General features: G+C 53.4%; 5 protein-coding genes and 2 non-coding genes across 7 annotated transcripts; 2 read left to right on the top strand and 5 right to left on the bottom strand.

The window, feature by feature from the left end:
* Nucleotides 1-88: 88 nt before the first annotated feature.
* Nucleotides 89-1,444, top strand: BDW74DRAFT_164878 (uncharacterized protein; the record flags this gene model as incomplete). The annotated part of the gene is made up of 3 exons (XM_073726333.1): nucleotides 89-237; nucleotides 304-394; nucleotides 566-1,444. 3 exons carry the CDS (start codon nucleotides 89-91, stop codon nucleotides 1,442-1,444), a joined length of 1,119 nt encoding a protein of 372 aa, XP_073590081.1.
* Nucleotides 1,445-2,801: 1,357 nt separating this feature from the next.
* On the bottom strand, nucleotides 2,802-2,893 carry BDW74DRAFT_t14. The gene has a single exon. It is a non-coding gene; the product is annotated as a tRNA-Pro (tRNA).
* A 1,334-nt stretch (nucleotides 2,894-4,227) lies between these two features.
* BDW74DRAFT_172818 (uncharacterized protein) lies at nucleotides 4,228-4,710 on the bottom strand (the record flags this gene model as incomplete). Its single annotated transcript, XM_073727656.1, has 3 exons — nucleotides 4,228-4,452; nucleotides 4,505-4,588; nucleotides 4,663-4,710. The coding sequence occupies 3 exons, from the start codon at nucleotides 4,708-4,710 to the stop codon at nucleotides 4,228-4,230; spliced, it is 357 nt and encodes a 118-aa protein (XP_073590080.1).
* A 1,757-nt stretch (nucleotides 4,711-6,467) lies between these two features.
* On the top strand, nucleotides 6,468-6,560 carry BDW74DRAFT_t17. The gene has a single exon. It is a non-coding gene; the product is annotated as a tRNA-Pro (tRNA).
* Nucleotides 6,561-7,013: 453 nt separating this feature from the next.
* Nucleotides 7,014-8,861, bottom strand: BDW74DRAFT_164877 (uncharacterized protein; the record flags this gene model as incomplete). The annotated part of the gene is made up of 5 exons (XM_073726332.1): nucleotides 7,014-7,280; nucleotides 7,348-8,109; nucleotides 8,160-8,215; nucleotides 8,263-8,718; nucleotides 8,780-8,861. 5 exons carry the CDS (start codon nucleotides 8,859-8,861, stop codon nucleotides 7,014-7,016), a joined length of 1,623 nt encoding a protein of 540 aa, XP_073590079.1.
* A 578-nt stretch (nucleotides 8,862-9,439) lies between these two features.
* On the bottom strand, nucleotides 9,440-12,321 carry BDW74DRAFT_164876 (beta-glucosidase; the record flags this gene model as incomplete). The annotated part of the gene is made up of 7 exons (XM_073726331.1): nucleotides 9,440-9,673; nucleotides 9,723-10,581; nucleotides 10,627-11,818; nucleotides 11,869-11,921; nucleotides 11,969-12,013; nucleotides 12,062-12,207; nucleotides 12,262-12,321. 7 exons carry the CDS (start codon nucleotides 12,319-12,321, stop codon nucleotides 9,440-9,442), a joined length of 2,589 nt encoding a protein of 862 aa, XP_073590078.1.
* A 1,521-nt stretch (nucleotides 12,322-13,842) lies between these two features.
* On the bottom strand, nucleotides 13,843-16,878 carry BDW74DRAFT_142795 (uncharacterized protein). The gene is made up of 7 exons (XM_073722781.1): nucleotides 16,064-16,878; nucleotides 15,827-15,926; nucleotides 15,740-15,752; nucleotides 15,459-15,676; nucleotides 15,251-15,400; nucleotides 14,775-15,187; nucleotides 13,843-14,719 (listed from the first exon to the last, which is right to left on the bottom strand). The coding sequence occupies exons 1-7, from the start codon at nucleotides 16,278-16,280 to the stop codon at nucleotides 14,172-14,174; spliced, it is 1,659 nt and encodes a 552-aa protein (XP_073590077.1). The 5' UTR covers nucleotides 16,281-16,878; the 3' UTR covers nucleotides 13,843-14,171.
* Nucleotides 16,879-16,989: the final 111 nt, after the last annotated feature.

Genomic DNA, 16,989 nt, shown 5'->3' with positions numbered 1-16,989 from the left:
CCCGCCCTGCTCAACTGCCTACTATACCCTACCCTATCTACACTTCAACTTTCTTGCAAAACAGCATACTCCCCTTGGGATATTGAACATGTATCCTTGGAACGCTCTGAGATCATGGGCGCCATTCGACATTGACGCCCTCGGCCTCCTCACCCTGCTCGGCGCCAACGAAGTCGACATCTCCGTTGGCCGCCTAGCGCACAGTTACTGGCTCGAATACATGCCCTTACTGGCCGGGTTTGTTTTTGCAGGCGACCGGTTCCGCACCAAGCAGCCGACCTTTGTTCTGTACAATGTTTCCAGCGGCATCGTGACGGGGAATCTGGCGGCGTGGTTTACGCGTTGGATGCAAGCGCAGGAGTTCCAGGTTTCGCGCAGCCTTGTCTATTGGGAGGTCTATGAGAAGCAATGGACACGATGGACATGATTTATTGTTCCGGCCACCATCTCGGCGATCTTCACTGGCTTTCTGCTTGCCATGACCATCCTGTCCGGCGATTGGTACGGCCTTGCGAACGCCGTCTCGATCGTACTTCTCATCGTCGTTCGCTCGTACATGCTCCAGGAAAACCGCCTCGCAATTAACAGGGCCGTTGCGTCCGCCAGACCCTTTCCTACAACGTATGCAGGGGCACTGGACGAATGGACGGAGAAGCTTAAGAAAGACCCAAACCTCAAGACTTCAAGGCCGCTTCCAGACTCGCGCCCGTGGCGTCCAGAGCTCGCGAAGATCCTGCTGATTATGCCGAACTCCAGCGCCGTCACGATGTTCATCCCTGAGCATCTCCTGCGCGGGGTTTTCGTCACTGAGACGCCCGTCCGCTCACCCAGCATCTATCGCCTGACGCAGTGGACAGGGTGGGTGGCGTTTACGGTCCACGTCATCACACTAGGCATGGCTCAGCTAGCGACGCAGCTATACGTGGTCGCCCTTACAGTTATCCCAACCGTCTTGATCTGCTACGGCTTTGGCTGCGACGACTCGCGGATCAATAAGGGGTGGCGGTGGCTACGGGGGAAGGAAGCCCAGCCCTATGTACACCAGGCCGGGCCGCAGCTGAGAGCGACGGTCATGGAGTGGCCCGAAGACGCGGAATTTGAGAAGGATAGCCAGGGTGTGTTGCGCCGGCGTGACCCTGGCCGTATGCCTAGGGACAAACGATCGACTGCTCGTCAGGACCTGTACGCCTGGTTAGATCTTACGGAGGAGGAGCAGGGAAGTCTCTGGGATTGGCACTTGCTGCCTCATAAACGTGGTCATGATGATTCGTGGTGGAATATCTTTGAGCAGAAACAACGGCTGATTAGGGAACGGCCGCTGGAACTCGAGGCTCTGAAAGATCGCATCCAGAATGATCTGGAGATGAGGGAGAGCGGCCGGAGGATACTGCGCTGGGGATCTAGGGTTCTAGAAGACCTTGAGAAGGGGTTGAAGTGGAGTTGAGATAAGGACGTCTATTGGGTAAATAGTGGAATATATTGGAATAACATTTTGTCAACAGTGCAATTGATACGAGGAAGAGTTCAGGTGACCAATCTTGGCTACACCCCACTGTGAATCTGGCGAGAATCCATTACGCTTCGGTTTATTCTACGTTTAAATGGCTCGGAGGGGGAGGATCTCTTCTTATATTCACACCATCCCTGCCCCTCCCCAACATACTCTCATAGGGTATTATGGCAGCCTTTTTCACAGTGTCCAGCGATTATACAGCGTCGAAGACACAGAACCCAATAACTTCAGACCCGTCACTGATCAGCCCGGTGTTGGATTTCCAGGGTTGTCGTATGCGGCCGAGAAGTTTCTACAAGCGATGATGTGGGTTTGATCTAGGGCAAACTGCCAGCAGAACTCTCCATCTAACAAGAACTTAGAGAAAACAATACATAATAAGATCGACGAGAATTCTGCGAGGATCTACGGCGACGCCTGATGCCCGATCTGAATGTTCCGCTTGGCAATTTGAGGGCAGTGCGCCCCCCGACATCGAGGCTCCGTGGCATATCTATCGTCCATTGTGGGAAGACCGGGGCATCCCAAGTGATATACCGCAAACCTTTACTCTTGATCTGATCAGGGCTTCGCCTTAGCGACGAGCTAGAAAGCAGCGGATCGGCCAATTGCACCGCATGCTCGCAGTGGATCGAGCGTACCATACCTACCTACCTACCATAGGTATGTCCCGGACATATCGAAACCCGAGGTTTTGCTTCAACTATGTTCGTGACCGTGCTGAGTTCGGCTTCTATCACTCGCAATATACCACGATTCAGTGGGCCTATGGTCTTACTAGGGACTGCTTGGACGCTATGCCGTCCTGTCCTTCGGTCCGCGCATATACGAAGGTGGCGGTTCGCCGGATGACAGTAAGGTTGAGCAGCAATACTGACAAAATGAGCAAGGTTGAGCCTTACATCAATCAGCCATCTGACTATGATGAGAAAAATGGCAGCAAGCACAACAAGGAAGCACCACGATACCATCTTAATCCGTTCTGCTATGTTGAGTTGTCGGAGGTCTGCCTTGCCTGAGACCACCTATTTAGGTAGAGTACCTATGCAGTGTAGCAACATGCAAGCCTATGATTGTACATGATCTGTATCATGCAGTGGAGACGTTTAGTGGTATTTAGTCCCAGGGACTTGAGTCTTTTCGGCGCCTCCACATATGCCGAGTTTGAATTGTCTTAAAGTCTAACTGAATTTGCTTTAACATCATATTGCCGAGTAGTATGAGTAGCAAAGTTCACTTTATATATCACTGTGGAGGGGAAAAGAAAAAATAAAAAATAAAAAATAAAGGCTCCATCCGCGGATCGAACGCGGGACCTCTCGCAATTGGTGCTATAGGGTTAAGCCCTAAGCGAGAATCATACCACTAGACCAACGGAGCTACTTGTTAAAGACTTTTTTTTAGCTAAAATTATTAACCAGAAAACAAGAGCATCGAGGCCGTGGCAGTCAATTGAAGTATTCGCGTTTTGTTAGCAAGCTTTTGGCCCCGGGTCATTATATATGAATAATGCAAAATCATATAGACTCTAAACTGCTAGAACCACTCCCTAGCCAAGTCTCAGTGCTCTTACCCTGCTCTGAGGGGGTGTAGGTTGATGTAAAGACGGCGTGATAGTTTAAAGGTTTGGTGTATACAGAGGCTCCGCAGTGCCGATAAATGGACATACCGGCTGTACTACCATACTAGCCGGTTGCGGCTAGCTCCCGCCAAGCTATCACACCTGCCACCGGATAAGGCTTAGTCGCATACACTAGCGCTTACTTTGTTTTAGCGGCAGTCCATAGATGCTGCTCTCTGACCAACTACTATTCGTTTTCGGCGCCACTCAATCTGACTATGTTCATATAGCAATGTCAGAACCGTTCTTAAGCAGATGATCTACTGCCTACTCCGTACGTTACTCAAATACCATCCTCCCATTCTGAAAATCCACCAAGCACTCGCGTTTTAGTCCTAACTACAGTTATACAAAAAAATATTTCAACAGAGCATTGCCTCACCACATACTCGCCTTTTCTCCTCCCTCAACCCTTCCATTAACGCAACTTTTTTTTACACATTCCCCGGATCCCCCCACGATCCTCCCGAATCTCAACCTCAACGCCACCCCCACTCCGATTATCACTCCTCTTCTTCTCGGGAAACAACTTGACAAACGACTTCGCCCGGCGACTCTTGCTAGTATCCGACTCACCATCTGACCATCACTATTACGCAGGGTGCTGCTCTGCGTGCCGAACGCCTCGCGGTCCGCCGTATTGAAGCCGATATGTACGGGCCCGTGGTTGTCGCGTGGGTCGATAATCTCCTATTTCACGAACAGCGGCTTCCAGGTCGTCATGGACACGCAGAGGATGCTGACGCCTTGCTCAATGAGTAACCAAAGGCCATCGGGACAATGGCGTAGGTGATTGTGGGGTCTGTGGCGATGCCGAGATACACGAGGCGGATTACGGTTGTTATACTTGTTCTGTGGCCACTGTATTAGCACTGTCCGAGAAGGTGAAGAGGGGGGTGGAAAGGAGGAAGGGGGCGTATATCAAACCCAACCCCAACAAAACCCGAATACTCATCTTCGTCTTCCGATGCATAGTCGCGCGGTGGGGCAGCATGAACGGAATGACAAGGCCGAGTACGACGTCCGCGATGAGGATCCAGACGGACTGCACCATTGTCGTGACCATGCGCGACCAGAAGACGTCGCAGTGGCCTTATGCCAGGGGATACCCGAACCGGTTCCAGTGATAGGAAGTCGGCTTGCAGAAGAGGGCAGCGTGGATACAGGCGGCGGCGGTGACGATCCCGCCGCAGACTATGAGGACGAAGAGGACGAGGAATTGGGCGCGGGTTTGGATCAGTGTGAGCAGGGTGCAGGTGAGGGAGAGTTTCATGAGGTAGGTGCCGACGGAGTAGAACATGTCGCAGATAAAGTAGTACTGGGTATTTTAGCTTGGGTGTTTGCTTTGAGAGTTGGAGGTGAAGGCGCACCTTGAGGCCTTCGCGGTCATAGGCTGGGGAGGGAGTAAGGGCTAGTGGGATGTAGCCCTTGAACTGCGTCCATCGAACATGATACTATACACCGTGAAGAGAATCTACTGGCTATTAGGATCCGACCTGGCAGGATACGGCGAATGGGCTGACTATACCAAGGAAAGCACCGCGAGAGTGTCATCGATGAATGGGCCCTTTCTCATTGCAACTCGAACATATAGCCGCACTCCTGTAGACACCCAGGAGGCGGACAGAAAGCAAATTGCGGCGACGGCACATCCTGTCGGATCCTAGGCCATGACTATCGTATAGCGCAGAGATGGTTGACTGCTCCCATCGGGAGATGCAAGAATCAGGCCCGACTGGGGCCCTCGAGATATCTATGTATCCCATGAGTTGGGAGATGTCTTTGTTCGCTCCATAGACACAGATCAAGGTAGTGCCGTACAAATCTACAAACAAAGAGAGCATTTTTTAAACCATCCATCGCAGCACCATCTACAGCAGACTCGAGGAAATCCATTACCATGGAACGAGTTCCAGTTTGTCATGTCCCATCGACGGTTCTCTGGCCGCTTTCATGTTAGCGCAGGAGCTCTCCTTTGAGCCCTAAACTCTGCTGCAGCTCTGTCTGTGCTCGTCTCGTGAAACCACCCTCGTATTCCACAACCTCGTGGGCTGCTATTGTTGGGAATCAGTCAGAGTCCGCCATTCTGGTCTCTGATCCGTGGAGCTTGCGCGCGGTGCAGATTCTGGAATCATTCTTCGACTAGGCGGCGCATTTTAGGTGCAGCTATTGGTGCCTTGGCTACGATCATTTCTGCACCCCAGATTCTTACTCCGAGGTCGTCTCTGGTGAGAGATGCAGGTGCAGGGCCCATTGTCTAGCCTTCTTTTTTTGGAACCTGATCTCTTTCAACTGGGCGGTTGGCGACTCTCATTGCGGCGATGTCGAGTTGACCTGGGACAGCCCTTCTTGCTAATTTACACTGTTTCTGATCCCCAGTTCGAGCAGCTCGCCGCAGACTCGGAAATGGCATGGAAGTCTCATCAGATACGGCATCTTAGGTCCAGATCGAGGATAAAGTGGCCAACCATGGCTTGTCAGGGCTTCCACGTGTTTGGTGATTTGCAGAGTCAAGCTTTGGTATGGAGACCATGATGAAGGATTGAATAAATCTAGAATTGGGGTTGACGCTAGGGTGGCAGATGCGAGAATCCAAGGAAAAGGTAACCCGTGCGCATTCAGCGAGCTGTGGCTGTGGCTTGTGATTGTTACTTTTGCTCAGCAATCTCCTCGGGATGGTGATTTTAGAGGCTCGGCTCATGTTCAAACTGTGCGTGTCCATTGTTGCAGAAGGGGGCTAGGGCTCGCTTTCTATTGCTAGCTGCTCAATGAACTATCATTCTACCCTCGGCTCTAACCAGAGTACTTCAGTTGGAGCTTGAGGTAGCTCAATCTAGCTTGCTCGGTGGACCTTGGAATTGATCTTGTGGTCCCTGCATATCGGACATCTTTTTATGAATTCCGCCGTGGGCGGTTGGATCGCGGACATCGCACTGGTCCAAGCCCTAATCCCGCTACCATTACGTGGGTACATCGGCATCCATGCCTGGCGGTTCTCGATGTTAATAGCCATGCGTCTGGGGCCCGGTTGTTTATGCTTCTAGTGTTGTTGTCATGGCCAAGCCTTAGTTTTCTTACCCCTACATGCTTCAGATATATATCGGACACACGGCCGCACAAAACTACCAACAGCCACCCCACACTCAAATGACGTAAACCCAAAAAAAATAGAGGTCTTAGATGAGTGAATATGCTCTATAGCAGTGAGCATACCAGTTATTATGCCTAGGTCCAAGGGCTGAGTGGGTGATTCCCAAATCTCACTCCCCCGTCCCCTTTCCACCGCAGTTTTTTTGAACATATTTTAATGCCGCAAAAAGAACTTCAACAACTGCTCTGGTGGTCTAGTGGTATGATTCTCGCTTAGGGCTAACCCTATAGCACCACAATTGCGAGAGGTCCCGTGTTCGATCCACGGCTAGAGCCTGTTGAACGTTCTGGCTTCAGGACTATCTTTTTGAAGTTTTTGCGCGAGAGTGGGACGCTTCCCGCTTTTATATCACGTGCAAAGTTTGTTTTCCCACCGCTTGGTCCCATCCGGCGCTAGTTCGGTTATTGGCGGTCCCGACGGATTGGGACCACATCATCGAGAGTGAGGTAGAATGCGTCACTCCCAGCGCACTTCCACCAGGTGCAGCGTGCTTCTTCTCTCCGTCACACCATTTATTGGCGCCGTAAATTGATTATGGCTGAGTATAAGCAACAGCACTCACACACCTGCAGAAGTGACCTACCTTATTCAAGGTCTGAAGATCACGCAGATGGGATGCGCTCTACCAACGAGCTTGTATCATGTGACGGTACACTGTATCTTGATATGAAACATGTGTGCGGAGTGTAATAGATTTTGCCCCTGGAAGAGTCCTAGCTAAGACGCCACTAACTACACCAAGTCCACTCCATCCCATCACCAATCCACACCCAATTGGCCGTCGCAATCCTCGTCCTCTTCCCCCAATACCACTGCGGAAACAACAAAAGCGCAAAGAACCCAAGAATGCCCCCGAACACACCGAACGGCACCGCCGGCCCAGCCTTCTCGACCCACGTGCCGACGAAGAACGTCCAGCTGAAGCTGATGATCGCGCGCATGCAGGTGATTGCCACGAAGCAGTCTGCCGAGAGGGAGCGGTAGGAGTCGATTACCTAGAGATGCCTATTAATGTCTCACAACTTGCTTTGAAGATGCCTTGGGGAGGAGGTATGGACGTACGTAGTTAAACCCGACACTAGGCGCCTGCATGAGCCCAAAAGCCAACATGCCAATACCAAACTGCATGCCAATCCACATCCTCGGCGTGCCAGCTTCAGCGCAGAAGCCGAAAACCCAGAGACCGGCCGTTGCAAGGACCAGACCAGGCAATGCAACGGGTAATCGCGCCTCGGGCTCGGAGAGCTCGCCGTCTTTGATAGTCTTCTTGGTGACGATGGCGCGGTCGGCCAGTGCAACTGTTGCCGCCGCACCGAGGAACGATCCGATCACGCCGCCGACGTTGATGAGGCCGGCATTCTGGCCCCAGCTGTAGGGCGGGTAGGCGATGAGGGTTGGGCCGACGGAGCTGAGGGTTACAATTCCGCCGACCAGGCCGGCATACCAGAGCATGACGAGCCATACGCCCGGGAGGCGGAGAGTCAGCCAGGGGGCGATGAAGTTCCGGGTTAGGTTGCCATGGTAGGTGTGCAGTTTCAGCGAGCGAAGGAAGGTATAGTCGCTGTATTGTGTTTGAGGGGTAGTGATGACTTCTTCGATCTGGGCATCATCTCCTTTGATCGCCGACTTCTCCGTTGTCAGGATGGGCGCTGGCTCATCTCGCTTGTAGAGGGTCTCTGGGACGAAGAGAAGACACGCGACGAAGAGAATGGCGGTGATGATCACATTCACCCAGTGTAGCCATTCGAGTCCGTGAGCTGCGATGTATCCACCAGAGATACCTCCGACCAGGGAGCCCAAGCAGAGGAGCGCGGTGTAGAAGCCCTGGATCTTCAGCTAAGTACCATCAACATTGCGTCGCGTGATAGACATACCATAGCCTTCCCCCTCTGATGCGTAAAGTATATCTCACCGATCATATTCGGCGCAACTACAATAATCAGCAACAGCGTCAAGTCTCAAAGCCGGCAAACATACTCGTATCCGCAGGTCCAACGCCAACCCCCATGAAGAACCGCGCAGCCAGCAAACTCCCAAAGCTCTTCGCAAGGCCAGCCCACATCGAGCAAAAGAGCAAGATCAAAATGCTGATCAAGCTGATCGGTCTCCGACCAAATGTATTCGCCAGCGGCACCCACCAGATATTCGACGCGCCCATCATCAGCACATTCACAGCAACAAGGTGACTCAACCGACCCATTGATACAGGCGGATTAAACGCAAGAGGCGTTGCATATAGCGGAAACGCACTGGCGATACTGCTCGACGTGAAGTTTCCGATGAAGGCGTAGACGGAAACGCATATTAGCACCGTTGCCTTGCGCCAGCTCGCCCAGTTGAGAGGGTCGGCTGGATCGGGAGAGGGCTGAGGGACGAGGATGAGTTCGCCGGCGTGTTTGGTGGAGCTGCCGTGGAGGATCTGGTGGGAGTGAACTGTGCAAGACGAGATAGTTGGTCAGCAGCGGACTGGGCGAGGGGCAAAGCAGTCACGTACTTGACAGAGAGACTGTTCCCGGTGGAACGGCATCTCGAACTTGTTGTTTCGAGAGCGAGAAGGCGTGACGGAAGCCGGACATGGTCGCTTACTTCGGGTCGAGGGTTGTGGATGGAAAGGATGGGTCCTTCGGTGAGGACGAGAGGGGTTCCGTCTCATATAGGTAGAGTACCATCGCTTCTCAACCCCGGCCTTGTATCTCAACTAGCTATTATTGGCTGCTGAGCGTTATCTACCCCGGAGATTCGACCCCAGGAACTGCCGTGACAGGCTGAGCTGCATCGTTCATACATTCTGTGGCGTTCGGCTCCACCTCTTCCGAGTCCACCAAGCGAGGGAAGATATATAGGGAGGCGTTGCGCGGCAGAGACGAGAATGCCCATTACCGATGTTCGTTCATAGAACGCTGATATTTACCAAGCCACTCAAGTCGAGCTCAGACTGCAGGATCCAGTCTCCTGTTCGGGATCTCTGATTCGTGTCAACGCTCGCCGAGGTGAGTCGGGATGTGGACAAGGGTCACTAATGCAGATCGCTTACTGATACCCAATTACTGATGATTGAAGAATAACATGAGAGTCGTAAAATGGCCATCAATTAATATACTAGAAATTGGAGCCAGTCATATCCAAGTTGGCAACCGACCAAGTAGGGTCGCATCTATTGAACAGTTGGCAACGAAGCCCGGAGAGGAAGGTTGCGAGAGGAGCTTCCAACGAAAACTCTCTTAGGGTACTCCGTAATAACCCAGTTGTCCTTCACCACATCCCAGTTGGACAAGTCACGACGGGTCAGGGTCGTCGTGAACACCCGCTCCTCGCCGGGCTGGATGTCGAGCTTGTCGAAGCCGCGAAGGACCACCTTCGGTTCGTTGGGGCCGCCAAGGGAGACGTACTAGCGGGGTTAGCTTCATGCCGAGAAAAAAAGGGTCCAGGTGACTTACTAATTGGGGAACCTCGCTTCCCGCGACAGAACCGGTGTTCTTGATCGTGGCCGAGACCTGGATAAGGTCATCGTAGAGGCGCGGGTTTCCTCCAGCACCTCCACCAGAGGGAAGGAGGTCTTGGGGTGAGCCGTCGCGGGCACCCTCGGGGATGTAGTCCTCGTGGTCCCATCCGTAGTTGGGGTCGCCGGAAGACTTCTTGAGGTCGGTCGAGTTGATCCAGGGGTAGATAAACTCCCTGATTCGCTTAAAGCCCTCAGGGAAGACGTAGTCCGCGGCCTCGCCGATGGTGCCGAATGTGGGCGCAGCCTTGGACTGGCCAGAGGCGGGTGTATAGGCAGGAGCGTTCAGCTTTTGCACAGTCAGGTTGGAGTACTTGAAGGTGGTGTAGCTCAGACCGTGGCCAAACTCGTAGATTGGGGTTTGGTTGGTCTTGTCAAAGTGGCGGTAGTCAATGAAGACACCCTCGGTGTGGTCGGTCTGCGGAGCGCCGTTGCCATTGTTGGGCTCGGTCAGGAGAGGAGCGCCATAGGACTCGCGCGTCTTGCCCCATGTGAAAGGAGACTTTCCGTTAGGGTTGACGCGGCCGTAGAGCACGTCAGCAAGGGAGTTTCCAGACTCTTGACCGGGAAGACCAGCCCAGAGGATGGCGGTGACGTTAGGGTGCTCGTAGAACTTGTCGACGAGGACGGCGCCGACTGAGTGGATAACGACGATAGTGTTGTTGCAGTTGCTGGCGGCGGCGTGGATAAGGTTCTCACCGTTCTTCCAGAGGGTAAGGTTCTTGCGATCACCCTCATTGCCATCAACGCTGATGTATCCTTCACCAGCGCCCGCGTTGACAAAGACAAGAGAGACACTGATTCGTTAGTATTATCCAAGATAGTTTCGAAGTGACACTTACGTCGACTCGGAAGCCGTCTTGTTGACCTTGTCCAAAGCCCAGTTATCAGTCACCGCAAAGACATTGCCACGTCCCTTGAGCACTTCTGCCTGAATCGCCTGCTCAGGAGTGACGAGGTAGGGGAAGTTGGCTGTTCCACTACCCCAACCCATGGCAAGGGTTCCTTGATCGCATCCCCGGTCATCGCAACCGTTCGCACCGTAGGGGTTGGAGCCGGCGTCCTCGCCGAGGAGAGCGACATTGCGCTCCTTGCCAGTGAGAGGAAGCGAACCCTCGTTCTTCAGAAGGACAACACTGTCCGCGCCAACGCGACGGATGATAGAGGAGTGATCACGTTGGACATCAATGAACTGGTTGACAGTCTTGTAAGCGCCATCAGAAACGGCATAGTGCTCAAAGCCCTTCTCCTGCCGGGTCCAAGAGCTGAAGTTGGGAGGAGTGTACAGACGGTCACGGCCGACCTTGTAAAAGGCAGCCATAATTCGGACGGCCATATCATCGACACGCCACTGGGGAATGGTACCGTTGAGAACACCAATTGTCAGGTTAGCGCCGTAGTACGAAAGTCCATCGTTGAAGGCGATGTCTCCAGGCATAGTCATGTCCATTCCAGCCAGGGCAGAGCCAACACCGCTGTGCGTAGCAGACCAGTCGCTCATGACGAAACCCTGGAAGCCCAACTCGGCTTTCAGAAGCTTGTTCAAGAGGTGGCTGTTCTGGCAGGCCTGGCTGTTGTTTCCGTGCTGGTAGGAGCACATGATGGCACCAACGCCAGCACGCACGGCATCTGCGAAAGGCCATAGGTACATTTCGTGCAAGGTCTTGTCGTCGACGTTCTCGCTCAGGGTGGCGGTAATGTTGTAGCCGTAGCCAATGGCCTCAGGCACCTGTCGGAAATGCTCTTCTTCATTCAGGATGTAGTGCTTGGCAGTTGCGATCACACCGGCATCCTGAATACCTTTAATGGTCTCGGCAAAGAGAACACCAGAGAGAACAGGATCAGGAGCGAAACCTTCCCAGTTGCGACCACCATCGGGGTGCCTGCCGAGAGGACCAGCGGCCGGACCCAATTGAACATCAATGCCCTTGTCGCTGAACTCCTGGCCCATTGCCTGACCACGGAGATATGCCAATTGCTTATCCCATGTCGCGGCGACGTTTACTCCGGCGGGGAAAGCTGAGTTGTAGTCGGCTAGTCTTGTCAGCGCGGTATTCGTACATGCTTTTTTAAAGGCGACGTACAGAAACGGATACCCAGAGGGCTGTCTTGGAGGCAGAGCGAACCTATCCCGAGCCTTCTACTGTCAGTACTTTCCACGACTCTAGCAACTGAGTGTCATACCTAGGAACACTTCCTGTTTGTCCAACGCATTTCTCGAGCTGCCAACTGCGAACACTTAGCACCAGGGCCTTCTCCAAGACCAGCTAACCATACCCTGTACCCGTTGTAAGGTTTACCTTCTCGTCTAATGTCATCTGCGAGACGATCTGAACAGCGCGATTGTATGCTTCGGCCCATTCGCCTTGACCGTTTGCCCATGGGGAAGGGTAGTATGGAGGAGAGAACGCCAGGTCATCCTTCTTGACAGACAATTAGCTCTGTAAACAAAAGCCGAATCGAATGGAGTTCAATACCTGGGCGCTGACCACCGAAGCGGCCGTCAGAGCAGCGGCCTCGATCCAACCGAGCTTCATGATTGCGGGTGTTTGCTCGACGAGTTGAGGAACTGAGGGAACAAACGGAACGGAAGCGAGCGAGACAAGGAGATTATAAGCTCCAGCTCCAGCTCCTGCCAGCATGACAGGAGTCAGAAATCGCTAACCCGGTTCAAAAAAAGGCAGTGGAGACCTGTGATGTATTGTTTTCGGTACCGTTGCGGGGAGGATTCAACTGAGTTGGGGACGGCGCGGAGATCGGCACGAGAACCGGCCAACCAGTCGGTGAGAAACAGGCTGGATTCAGGCTAGGAGAGAAAATGGCACCATGACCGTGAAGGAAGGTCAGACTCGGATCGCAATGAAAGGTCTCGTTGAGGCTGGGAAGAGGCAGAAAGGAGGAGGAAGGAGAGTCGAGTCTCACACTAGCCAGCAGGGTCTTGGCGGACCCCGCAAACATTCGATTTTGGAGAACAACAGGGGCACACCGCACCCCCTTTCTCACTGGTACACGATGATTTCACCCATGATTCCACCCATGATTCAGTGTTTTTTTTCTTGCTTTACCGACTAGATACCTACAGTATGACTGATGTCTTAGTCAATGAGTCAATGACTCCAACTACAATTTATTATTTAACCCCATATCTTGCAAGCTCCGGGGCAACTCCGGCGACCCACGGTCTTTCCCCATGGGCCCATTCTCCAGTGAGGATGTCACGGTAGCACCAGCCCCCGCATTCGGCACTTCCCAACTTCCCCGGCTTCATCTCGCACTCGCTAAATGTTGAAGATTCTCTGTTTGCAATTTTCATCTTTAGGTCAATGGGTTTTCTTCGACCGATCATCACAATCGACTGTTACCGAGATATGCAGGCTTTACATCCGTCGCAAGGGCGCCGACTCCTTGTTCTAGGGGCAAGCCGCAAACCTGACATTTCCAAGACTGCACCTCCTCTAGTCTCCTGCCTAGCCCATGCGTGTTTTTCATCTTCCGGTTTTCCTTGACCGTTGAGCACCTGAGGACCGACTGAGAGGTCCACAACGCGTCCATGCGTCCATGCGTCCATGCGTCCATTCCCATGATCGGACCACATTCTGCCCTCCGAAAAATGCTCCATCTCGGGTGACCGTCTTGGACCCCATCTCCCACGCTTGAAAATATCTCCGACGATTTACCGAGCAAGGGCCCAAGCCCACCGACCGATAACCAGTCAGATTGGACTTTGTCCGCCTCCTGCCGTTTGTACACCTTTCTCGAGCCGGACCGTCGCTCTCTGCAAGACCAAGTTGAAGCTCTAGGCACCCGTTATGATTCTGGGCGTGATGTCATTCAACAAAACACTCGGACCATATCCGGTTTGCCAAGCCCGGCTGTCCATCTCGCGGGTCACCGAAGTTCAGGCTTCTTGGAGATGACAATACCGGCACAAGCTGACGGTCCGATACCGCTTGGAATATTGGAGCTCGCCATTATCCGGCATTTGCTTTCCCCCGAAGACAAAAACCATTCCGCCTGTCGGCAGTTCCATGAGATCGTTCAAATGCGATAACCAAGTTATTCTGGTCAATTGGCTTGGAATCAATTACATTCCACTATCTACAGTAGAAGGGTCACCATGAGCGGAATAATATGTACACTTCTATAAGCGTCTGTCTATCGCTTCACGCTTTTGTTGGTTTGCAACCATGACCACGAGCCCGCTCGCTCAGCCAATGGTCGAATTCTAATACCTAGGCAGGTCTCAGCCCTTTTTGAAGCGACGCGGCACTTGCCTCGCGAACCGGAAAGGTCGCATTGTCTGCGGCAACTATATTGCCATTTGATTCGGGCCTGCCTCTCCTCTCGCTTCTGCCAAGTTCAAGTCCCAAAATATAACTGGCAAGAGCTAAACAACCTGCTTGCCTCTCGTCTCAAACGGCAAAAACACCATGGCCACAAACGCGGCCAGCAGGAGGCCACCACTGGCATAAATCGGGGCAATGGGGTTTCCGCTGGCATAGATACCAATAATCGGCGCCATGAGACCTGCAATACGGTTCAAACAGCTTGCAATGCCTGCCGCGGTGCCGCGGTTGGGTGCGGGGAAGACCTCAGGCGTGTATGCGTACAGCACACCGTACATCATCATCTGGAAGAAGGACTCGAGCGAAGAGCAGACGAGCTGCACGTTCGGATCCTTAGAGGCCGTGAAGCAGAAAAGCAAGACGGCGGTGATGGCGGTCGAGGCTGCCATCGTGCCCTTTCGGCCGATGTACGGAAGTCCGACAAGCCACCACGCTACGAGCGGGCCGGGAATACCGCAGACAGCGGTAATGGCGTAATTGCGGTAGGTTTCGTAGACGGTGGAGTTTGCGCCGATGTATTGCGGCAGGAAAGCGTTGAAGAGCGTGTATCCCAAGCCGATGCAGGTCCAGCAGAACCAGATGAGGACGGCTGAACAAGAGCGTTAGCGTTCAGCCTTCTAGCATCAAAATCGGTGGGAACGTACTGGAAAACCCGAGCTTCTTATCCGCAAACAGCGGCTTAACCTGCTGCAGTGAGAATCGCTCGAGGGAGCGCTTGACGGCGTTAACAGCCGATGTCTCCTTCTTCGCCTCTTCTGCCGCAATCTCTTCCGGAAATCCGCCAATCTCGTTGAGGACATCAACGGTAAGCCAGGTAGTGGTGCGGTTTTTGCGCGCGATGCCCTGGACGGCGGCGACGGCTTCATCCTGACGACCGCGGGAGATGAGGATCTTGGGAGACTCGAAGAAGGTGAAGAGGAAGAAGCGGCAGATCCACATGGCGAAGGTGATTGCCCCCAGGGAGAGGACCAGGTAGCGCCATCCCCAGTTGTCGGCGCGCGTGCAGTTTGCAGCGTCTTCACAAGAGAAGTTGGGGATGAAGGCCCAGGCGAGCATACTGTCATCATTCATCAGCTTGATCGAAGGACAAGTGGTGATTTTTCCATGGGTATTTACTTACCTGGAAATTAGAGTACCGACGGACCACCATGTTGCTAGAGCACTAAGCAAATCACCCGAGTCGGGAGGAAGACATTCACAAAAGACGGCCGCGTCGACGGGCAGGTTTCCACCCACTCCCAGTCCGAGACACGCATACAGAGCACAGGTACTGGGATCTGTTAGCCAACGTCTCAACGATAAATTTTGAGGCAGAATAGAGAGCTTACCCAACCCAGTTAGGCCCACCACCAGCGGCAAGACCAAACGCACCACAGAGGAAAAGCGTGCAGTTGAAGGCTGGTCGTCGCCCGATGATATCAGATGCAATACCCCAAAAGGTGGCGCCTACAATTAATCCAACGAAGAGCGCGCATGTCGCGAAACGAGACTCGGACTCGCTGATGCCGAATTCAGTAGCGAGTGGTGTCAGTGTTAGAGCAACGCCCTGAAAGACATCAATGGTTAGCGGAAGCTCTGCGCTCTACTTGACGTAAAATCCAAGCCGTACCTGCAGCCAAAGGCTGGAGTCACAAGTCAGCATTACATTCAATTTCACATTCCGCGGCATATGGGGAAGCTGGGTGGAGCGTCTTACTTGTCGGCAACCCAGCCGAAGCCACAAAGCGTAAACAGGCCCCATTGATAGCGACCCATTCCAATGTCCTGGATGGCCCTGTTGATGACCTTTGCCTTTCCTAAAAGAATAAATAAGCAACGCCATCTTATGCAAAGCGCCAGCTGGAGCAGGTGGCGGGGGAGCGGGATGCGGGAGCGATTCAGCCATGCACGCTAGCCAAGCCATGCACAGTCATACTATGGTAGAAAAACGTACGGTCATAGGCAGAGTCATGGCCGGAAACAACAACCCCTGCCTCGATCTCTGCGCGCAGAGACTCGATTGTCAATGCACCGGCCACGCCCTTTTCCTGTGCATTGGCCTCGTTCTTGGCCTCGCTCACGGCGGCCGTGGAGTCGCGGGCCAGAGGGACCACAACCTCTGGGTAGAAATCGCGGTCCCGGTTGGTTAATAGGTCCTTCCAGTTAGGCATGTTGATGTACGGAACGTCTACCGAGCTGCGTGGGAACCGATGGGGTGGTAGGAGTCCGCAAAAGTCCGCGTTAGGTTTGGTGGGGTGCCGCAATGGAGTGTCGCTGGGGAACAATGTCGCGAGGGAGAGTTGCTGCAATGGACAGTAGTCGCAAGGAAGATGTCGCGAGGAATATGGTCGCAAAGGCTCAATTCGCAGTTGATCTCGAAGATGCGTGGGATAGCCGGTAGGTAGGTATGGCGCAGCGGGGTGAAGCTGGTGGCAACTACTTGCTTGCTTGCTGCTACTTAAAAGCTCGAGGTGGTAGAGTGGTGGTAAGCAGTAACAAAGATCTCGTTTTGAGACTATCAAACGCAACGCTGAGAGCAGGCGACAGTCGAAATGACAGCGGCAGCGGCGGAGAAGAGTGGCAAGGTCGAAAGTCTACCAAAGTGCACCGAGGACGAGGGGCATCAGCGCAACAAATAGCTTTTCGGGGTCGCCCTCCCCTCTGGCGCCATAAAAATTTTGTGCCAAGACGTCGCGATGGGCCGAATCCTGTTGCCAGTGCTGGGTCCGATGTTGGCCAACCATGAGGTCTTTCGCAGCGTAGCTCGACCTCAAATTCTCCACCGTCCCACAGTACGATTCGTAGGGCAAAACGGAAGGTACGGAGGTGACCGTGCGGTGTCGTTGACCTTCCATTTCGGGGAGACGTACCGAGGACGGG

This window comes from Aspergillus multicolor, assembly GCF_047715735.1.
Source record: "Aspergillus multicolor strain CBS 133.54 unplaced genomic scaffold BDW74scaffold_1, whole genome shotgun sequence".
NCBI lineage: Eukaryota > Fungi > Ascomycota > Eurotiomycetes > Eurotiales > Aspergillaceae > Aspergillus > Aspergillus multicolor.
Note: the sequence above shows the minus strand (reverse complement) of the source record. Positions and strands in the feature narration are given on the sequence as shown.